General features: G+C 37.0%; 1 protein-coding gene across 1 annotated transcript in view; it reads left to right on the top strand.

Moving 5' to 3' along the window:
• KLHDC1 (kelch domain containing 1) overlaps positions 1-9,580 on the top strand; it is a 43,343-nt gene that overhangs the window by 25,810 nt on the left and 7,953 nt on the right. The window contains 3 exon segments of the mRNA XM_003792163.3: positions 1,899-2,011; positions 3,614-3,686; positions 8,919-9,003. Of these exon segments, the coding sequence (XP_003792211.1) occupies positions 1,899-2,011; positions 3,614-3,686; positions 8,919-9,003 (271 nt within the window).

Raw genomic sequence — 9,580 nt, 5'->3', positions numbered from 1 at the left:
AAAAAAAATAAATAAATAAAATAAAAAATAAAACTGTGAAAATAAAAATAAAACTGTGAAAGTACCAGAGGAAAATACAGCAGATTATTTTTAAAATCTTGCCATGGAAAAAGGTTTTATAAAGATGATATAAACTCAAAATGCGTAAGTGAAAAGACGGATTAGATTAATAAGACCACTTAAAATTTAGATGTTTCTGTGTAGAATAGTGAACCAAAAAAAGTTAAAGGGAAAATTGTAAAGTACAAACAAAAAACAAACTAGAAGAGATATTTGTAATATTTTTAAGAGAGAGAAATCAAGGCAAAGATCTATAAAACTCAGAACATCAGTAAAAGAAAGATAAATAATCTAATAGAAAAGTGGACAAAGAACATGGATGAACATGTCATATAAGAAATATAATAATAATAAGCAAAAAGTATTTTAAAAAGATGTTCAAACTTATAGATTATTAAAGTAATTGGGAACAAAAGTAAGTTTTTACTTATCAGATAAAAATATGGTGATGACTAATGTGTGCGATGCTGTAACAATATAGGAGGTAAGGTAAGAGTATAAATTAGTACAGTTTTTCTGGAAGGCAGTCTGACAGTGTGTTTAAAATAGAAAATGGGATTTCCACTTTGATACAGAATTTCTCTGAAGACAATAATTGGACAAGTATATATTTATTGCAATATTGTTGTTGTTAGTATTATTATTATTATTTGGAGACAGAATCTTACTATGTTGCCCTTGGTAGAATGCCATGGTGTCACAGATCATAGCAACCTCAAACTCTTGGGCTTAAGTGATTCTCCTGCCTCAGCCTCTCAAGTACTTGGGACTACAGGTGCTCACCACAACACCCGGCCACTTTTTAATTTTTGTTCTTGTAGTTGTTACTGTTGTTTAGCAGGCCCAGGCTGTGTTTGAACTTGCCAGCCCCAGTGCATGTGCCCAGCGCCCTACCCACAGAGCTATGGGAGACCTCATTTACATATTTTTAACAAATATTTATGCCTTAAAGTTTGAAAAGACAGATACCAAATTATCACTATTTCTTATTACTGGGGCACAAGACTATAGAAGAGCTGTCCTTTTAAAAACAACATTTTTGAAGTTACTGAATGTTTTGTAACCGAAGTGTTTCTTATGATCAACAAAAACCATAAAAACATTAACATTTTGGGAAAAATAAATTATATCTTGCAAAAATGGCCCATGTTACTCTGGAGCCTTCCAGACTACCAAAGAGTGGCGTCCTCTTACCTTCCTAATTGAACCTCTTCACATTTAACATGTGGTTCTGTTTTTATTTGTTTTTATTTTTTAAGAATAGACAGTATTTGTTTAAGGTCTTTAGAGGTTTATTAGGGTCTGACATGGCTTGCACACACATTTATCGCGAAACTTAGAATAGCTAGTGTTTTCAGGGGAAGATGATACTTTGGAAAATTCTGTAACAAGCAGACCAAAGTAAACAACACAGTAACCAGGCCCAAAACATCCCTGGGGAAATTAGCCTACAAACACAGAATCAACCGTGAAACAACACTAAAAGGTTCTAGATGTGAAAATAAATTGTGTTGAAAAACCGAGGAAGGATGTTGATTAGCCAATGAGAATGGTGCCAAGAATGTGTTGTGAACTAACTGAGAAGTGACTCGTATTCTCACTCTGTGGCCAGGCGGAGTAGACGTTAAATGGAAAGAGGTTGTTTACATTCACCCAAGAATTTAAGAATGTTTTAAATATTCATGTAGGTGGAAGTAGTAAAATCAACCTTTGTGTTTTGCTTTGTTTTGTTTTTGAGTAGTGAAGGCAGTTTTTTCTTTAAGATCTGAGATGACTGAAGACCTTCTGTTTGACTAACACAGTACCTAGATTTTAATTTTTTTTCCTCCTTGCCGCAGGATTCCTATTAATGGAGAAAGCCCGAAGCACCGGTCATGGCACACTTTAACCCCAATAGCTGATGATAAGCTTTTCCTATTTGGTGGACTAAGTGCAGATAATATTCCCTTAAGTAAGTTGATTAAAATGTTCTCTACAATTATCATCTCCTTCTTTTTTCCTAATTGTATTTCATCCTTATGGTGAAGTAAATCTTCCTGTTTTACTGGTCTACCTTAATCCCCAGCTGTGTCCAGATTAAGAATTAGGAGATCTCTGTGCTTTTGTCCCCTTGGCTCTACATGTTCTCCTGTTGGGAAGAGGAAAGGCGATTGACCCTGGGTAAAATAAAGCCCCTTTCCACTCCTCTGCTCTGTGGTTTTCAGCCTGACTTGAGATCCAAGATGCTTGTACTGTGGGCTGAGATAGTGATCACAACAGCAGGCTTTATGGAAGGCTCTGGAAATACAAGATGGGATGGCAAGTCGCTTCTCTTTTTGCACCAGAACTATAATAAAGAGAAGCTCTTGGCTGGATTTTTTTAAGACTCCTGTCACTCCCGGTCTTGATGGCTATGGGTTTTAGAATGCAGTTTTTCTTTAAGCAGTACAATCATGGTGTCAGGTTAGATAAACGACCAAGGACATTCCCTTCTTAGTTTGGCGACATGTTTTCATTAAAAACCCTTAGATACCATTAAAACCATTCCTATAACTGTAGCTGGGGTCTGGAAGCAAGTGTTTAACAAAAGCTGATTGAGTATCAACTACGCATTTATTAACAGTCTGCCGGCCACCACACACTCCGGAGCTGGATGGAGAAAAAGCGTTTCCTCGCAGGGGGATGTTAGTTGCTCTTGCAGACTATCATTAGACCTCTTCCACTCGTGAGACTTTCAGTTAAAGGAGATTTGGAGTATAAAAAAAGACATCTGAACATTTTGCTAGGGGTTGTTTAATATCATCTCTTCACAACTCTGGTGTTTTTAATTCCTGGTTGCTATTTTTGGTTATTAACCTGTGGGATATTAAACATGCTCTTAGTTTAGTCCATTTCCTCTCTCATAGATTCAGTGTAAGATTTGGTCGTGGGGGTATTAGATGATCCCAAGAAATTATTTTTAGTTATGTTGACAGTGATAATGACATTGTGGTTACGTGAAAAATACCTATTTTATTATTTTTTTTTAACTAAGGCATACTGAAGTATGTATGGGGAAAATGATAGGAGATCTTGGATTTAAAAGCTTCAGCTATAAAGAGGACCAAAAGATAAATGGAGCACATGGGAAAATCTTGATAGTTGTTGAATCTGAGAAATGTGGAGGTTCATTGTCATGGTCACTCTACTTCTGTGTGTGTTTGAAAATCTTATAATAAAATATGCACACACTGGGCAGTGCCTGTGGCTCAGTGAGTATAGGGCACCTACCCGAACCCTGCCCTGGTCAAACTGCAACAAAAAAATAGTGGGCGTTGTGGCGGGCACCTATAGTCCCAGCTACTCGGGAGGCTGAGGCAACGGAATTGCCTAAGCCCAGGAGTTGGAGGTTGCTGTGAGCTGTGATGCCAGGGCGATAAACTGAGACTCTGTCTCTAAAAAAAAAAAGAAAGAAAGAAAAAATAAAATATGCACACACAGAAAACATAGTCATTTAAATGTAGCATGATGGAGGGGATAAATTTAAACATCTCAAAAACCTCATCTTAATTTCTGAACTGTCGTAATATTGCAGGTGATGGTTGGATTCACAATGTCATAACAAATTGTTGGAAGCAACTTACACATTTACCAAAAACAAGACCTAGGTAAGTCTAGAAGTTGATAAATAGTAAAATAGTTAAGAATGTTTAACGTATTAAGATATAGTACTGAACTTGCAATGTTTGCCTTTGAAGCCATAAACCCTCAGGAAAGCTACCTTTCAAATAAGCTTAAAGTTAGCTAAATAATAGAATTATCATTTTACTTTATCAAATTGTTATAAATTATCTATGTATTTTAACTCATATTTGCATATTTGAAAATGTTAGGTAAATGCATAATCTTGTCTAATAAACATGAAGACTAAGATAATTTAAAGTCATATAATGTTAATCTTTAAAATGTTAATATTTTTAACAAGTAGATGAGAATGGGGTTGTTTTTAATAGTAATTTGTTTTTAGAAGAAGTTTAAAGTCATTTAATGAGGAAATTTGATTTTATGTTGATCCAGTAGATTTGAACTTATTATCTTTCTTTATTAATTATATGATATGGCCAGGCGTGGAGGCTCATGCCTGTAATCCCAGCACTCTGAGAGACCAAGACAGGAGGATTGCTTGAGGCTAGGTATTCGAGACCAGCTTGAGCAAGAGGAGACCCCATCTCTACAAAAATACAAAAATTAGCTGGGCATGGTAGCACATGCCTGTAGTCCCAGCTACTTGGGAGGCTGAGGCAGGAGGCTTGCTTGAGCACAGGTGTTTGAGATTGCTGTGTGCGATGATGCCATAGTACTCTAGCCTGGGCAAAAGAGCAGGACTCTGTCTCAAAAAAAAAAAAAATTGTATGATGTATTAATTAATGTGAATTTTTTAAAAAAGAAAATGTATTAGTTTTTACAGTATACTATAGGATAAAAAATTATAGAAACAATATACTATTAGACTACCAAGAAAGTCACATTAGTACTATAGTTCTTATTTTTTAAATTTGATTGAATAGTATAATAGAATATCTTCATAGGAATTTTAGATTCTTTACAGTATAATCATTACAGTCAGAAATAGATTTCGTTCCTTTTCATGTCATGTATCTTAGATTTTTTTTACTACAGATTATTTAAGCGGCCAGTATAAATATGATGTGTATTTTGTTACGTAATAAATGACAAGTAATTTACTTGAGAAAAAGGCCTGAAAATATTTATGTCTATATTAATATTCAAATACATTTGGAGTTTATCGTAATTACATATGTGATTATTATATCTTCATGTATAAAACTTCGTTGGAATTTATTATTTTAACAATTCTGGTTATTATGAAATTTTTTCCTTAAATTTTGAAATTTTTTATTTAACTTAAGGAATTTTATATTAAGATATGGGAGCCAGTGTTCTAGCCCTTGCTCAGCTACTACTTTGTTTCTTGGCTTTAAAAAGTCACTTAAAGGAACTGAGCGATCATTTCTTCATCTGTGAAATGAAAGAGTTGGACTAGATCATCTCTTAAGTATCTTCCAGTTGTTTAATTGTATAAATTCATTCATTATAGACAAAGTAGTAGTAAAAATATGTTTAATTTTTAAATTGCTCCTATTTTATATTCTAATCCTTAATAAGTAATTAGAAACACAACTATTATCAATATACTAGTTAGAACTAGAGCTATGTAAAGAGATTTCTTTTAATTCAGCTGATGTGTCATGTAAATAATATGCTTTATTAGAATGTTTAGGTGATAAGTTTAGAGCAGCTGTGAAAGGACATAAACTATCAGTCTGTAGAACAGACATCAGGTTGCAAGCTAGATGTCACCAAAGTCCAGGCAGGAAAGGCTTGCCAGTGTTCTTCGAGGATGAAATCCAGGCCAGAGTTTCCCTAAGGCAGATAAGACAGAGGCAGATCTATCTCCAGGTATGAGGTGAGGAGGAGAACAAGTGGGGTACAGTGAGGGTAAGGAGAACATCTATATGTGTATATGTGTGCTAATGTTATGAAAGTGACAGTTACTGAACGCCTATAAGCATTTTGTGCAAACTTTTCCAAATTATATTTTGAAATGTAAGCTGCCCAATTCTCCTCTTAGAACTCTACATTTCTCAACCTCAGCACTATTGACATTCTGGACCAAAAAATTCTTTGTCATTAGAGTGTCCTGTGCATTGTAGGATGTTACAGCATCCCGGCCTTTACCTGATAGGCGCTCCCAGTACCACCTTCCCCTTCCCCAAGTTGTGACAACCAAAAATGCCTCCTCATGCTGTCAGGTGTTTCCTTGGGAGACAGACCGCCCCTGGCTGAGAACCATTGTTTCACAGAGTAACTCTTCTCCAGGTCTCACCTTCGCTAGTGCTGTGCTTGGTTGAAAAGTCATCTATCTCTGTGGCTATCAGCAAGGACTCTTTGTGTATCTGTAAAAGACATTGGATAAAATGTTGGCATATAGACCCTTCAGTTTTGCTTGGAGTCCAAGGCTATTGCCAAGGTTACACATAACCTCCTCTCCAGCAGATTAATCTATTCCTTCCCATACAGAAGGGCATTCACTGCATTACGTCTCCTGTACCCAGGCCTTTTTCCAGTTCCTATTCCCAACCCCACAATCTAATCTGGGTTCTTGCTGAAGATTTACATCAATTTATGTCTTACCATCTAAGATGGAGAATTGGGCACAGTATTTCACAAACAACATCTCTAAATGGCTCAGTTCTACTCTGGGTCATGAGTGAATTTGTTGTTGAATGTATGCATGATTGGGGGAAAGTATTTGGTTTAACAAATTGTACATAATGCCACTGCTTATGCTTATAGAACTTAAGTAAAAGGGATAAATGTTCTAAACATAAGTTATGTGCTAATAATATAGGTAATGATGTGTAATTATTTTGGGCATCTATTGCTTTAGCAATTTGGTATATTAAGAAAAGTAATCAGCCAGTGGCTCATGCCTATAATACCAGCACTCTGGGAGGCTGAGGCAGGCATATCACCTGAGCTCACAAGTTTGAGACCAGCCTGAGCAAGAGCAAGACCTCTATTGCTAAAAATAGCCAGTGTTGTGGTGGGTGCCTATAGTCTCAGCTACCGGGGAGGCTGAGGCAAGAGAATCACTTGAGCCCAAGAGTTTGAGGTTGCTGTGAGCTATGATGCCACGGTACTCTACTGAGGGTGACAAAGTGAGAGGCTGTCTCAAAATAAAAGTAATCTCACAGTCAAAGCAACAACTTTGTAAAATCCTTAACTTATACTCTAAAATGGAGAAATTTACATGAACGTTTTTTGAGAGTTAAGAGTCTCTGGAAATATTGAACTTAATAGAACCCTAAAATTATTGAAACCAGCAGATGAACAACTACACTCCCACATGAGAGAAAAACACAACTGCATTCAAATGTGGGGGAGTGAGTGGGGAGAGGGGGAAGGGAGGGGGCATGGTGAGCTACCACCTGCCAGGCACAATGTAAGGGTGTACATCACACTTCCTAGGTGAAGGGCTCAACTACAGCTTGACAACTACATCTAACAAATGCAAACAGTGTGACTTAATTGTTTGTACTCTGATATCAATCTGAGATTTTAAAAAACTCATTATTTGTAGAGAATGTGAAATTGGAGGGAAAGATGACCTATCAGACCATTTACAAAAGAACATTAGATGCTCTCTTCCTTTATTAAATAATTTGTATGTTTAACCATTGATTAAATTATGTTGGTAGTTTTTGTGTGTGTGTGTGTGTGTGTGTGGCTTTGCTTTTGTTAGTCAAAAGCTTTTGAGCACATACAAGGTGTAAAATGCCCTATAAAGGAGAAGCATAAACTTAGGTTCTCCAAGGTCTGGTGGTGTCCTGGCAATCAGTTAGCAGCCCTCTCCAGAGGGGAGAAAGAAAACTTTAATTCATAGCCATTGCTGATCTCCAAGTTGTAAATACTCCCAATATCAAGCTATGGCCACAATGTCACTGAACATGGCGAGACGTACGGCAGACTTGGAGCAGCCAGCGGCTGGCCCAGCATACCACTGTGGCAGTTCCTGGCCACAGGCACCTCCTAGTCTTAGATAGCTAGAAGACACATCACACAGTTAAAGTACTAGACAAAACAGCTTATTTCCAAATATAAGTTAGGAAAGTATAAAATGAACACATAAATGTTGAAGGGAGCTGAACAGAGGTGGTAACAAAACCAGTTTGGGTGGGTATTTGGAATTTTGAGCCATTTTTAAGTCCCCGAGAGAATGATTTATTATTCGAAGCACAAGAAACAGTGAACAAAAGCCTAGAGCAGCAATTCTCAACCTGTAGGTCGCGACCCCTTTGGACTGTATTAAAGGGTTGCGGCATTAAGAAGGTTGAGAACCACTGGCCTATAAGTAGATATAAGATTTTCTCTTGGGAGAAGCAAAGAAATGAACTTAGTTTAAGTAGAGGACTTCTTTGGGTGGGAACAACAGCTACTGGTAGCACAGATGCTAATAAGAAAATTACCATGATTAAAAATATTATTTGGGGCTCGGCACCTGTGGCTCAAGCGGCTAAGGCGCCAGCCACGTACACCTGAGGTGGCAGGTTTGAATCCAGCCTGGGCCTGCCAAACAACAATGACGGCTGCAACCGGAAAAAAAAAAAATTGCCAGGCGTTGTGCCGGGCGCCTGTGGTCCCAGCTACTTGGGAGGCTGAGGCAGGAGACTTGCTTGAGCCTTGGAGTTGGAGGTTGCTGTGAGCTGTGATGCCACAGCACTCTACCTGGGGTGACAGGTTGAGGCTCTGTCTCAAATAAATAAATAATAGTATTTGGAAAATATTAGTTGTGTGTAGTTGGGAGACACTAGAGACAGAAGAACTGGGGACATACTCTGGATCATCTCCCCAGAGTGAAGAGTGATGTGACCACAGAAATGGGAAGGGAGGACCGAACTGGGTTTGTCGGGTAACAGGGAACAGAGCAGGGAAGAAAGAGGCCAAAACAACGAGAACAGGAACATGGGAGATCGTAGCAGAAAACTGGGAAAGGTGTCTGTTTCAGCAGGGAGGCAATCAGTTGCATTTTAATTTTTTCATTCCAGGGATAATAGGTATGAGATAAAGGGGTTAGAAAAAGGTTGTGGGATGTAACAGAAAGAATTATTAAGAGTCATTTTAATTGAAATGATATGATTTAATCAATTCTAGAGGAGTCTTTACAATCTAACCCCTTTGAGGATATGAGGTTTAAGTTCAATCACGCCTCTTTAGAAATTGATTAAATTTTAAAGTGCAATTTAGAATTGATGTGCATATAACATACAGTTTCTTCCTTGATAGTATTTCACTCTGTTTATAATTTTCGATTATAGGTTATGGCACACAGCCTGTTTGGGAAAAGAAAATGAAATAATGGTATTTGGTGGGAGCAAAGATGATTTACTTTCTTTGGATACAGTAAGAAAATCTTATATCTAAACATTTCATGTGAATAATTGTGTTATTGAAACTAAATGGCTATTCAACAAGCATGTTGATATTCCAAAATGGCGTGAAATGTTACTCTGTGGCACGAATTATCTTCGTACGTGGCGTTTACATGCGTGAAGCATTTCAGGATATTTTGGATTTATAAATCAAAGTACGTCTATTAATTTCATTAGTCAAATTATTAAGAAGAGCTTTTAAAGGATGACTCTTCCTTTCCTTTTCTCTTTGAGCTGTACCATAATATGGATGTCTATAATTTTATTGAATGAAAATAGTATGTATAATATTTGATACATAAAATCATATTTATAATGTAGACGCTAAGCATAATAATAAATACCCATGAGATTTGCTAACTAATGTAAGAACAAGGACATCCGCAGCACAGTGGAAGCTACCTATTAATTCCTTCTGAATCTGACCTGCCAGCTTCTTCCCTCAAGAAGAAACTACTTTGTTGAAATGTTTAAATTGTATTTTCTTTTTTTTTTTTTTTTTTGAGACAGAGCCTCAAGCTGTCCCCCTGGGTAGAGTGCCGTGGCAT

Source organism: Otolemur garnettii, unplaced genomic scaffold (assembly GCF_000181295.1).
Source record: "Otolemur garnettii isolate 467f Iridium unplaced genomic scaffold, OtoGar3 scaffold00054, whole genome shotgun sequence".
In the NCBI taxonomy this organism is placed as follows: domain Eukaryota; kingdom Metazoa; phylum Chordata; class Mammalia; order Primates; family Galagidae; genus Otolemur; species Otolemur garnettii.
The sequence above is the reverse complement of the archived record's forward strand: the minus strand, read 5'-3'. Positions and strand labels throughout refer to the sequence as shown.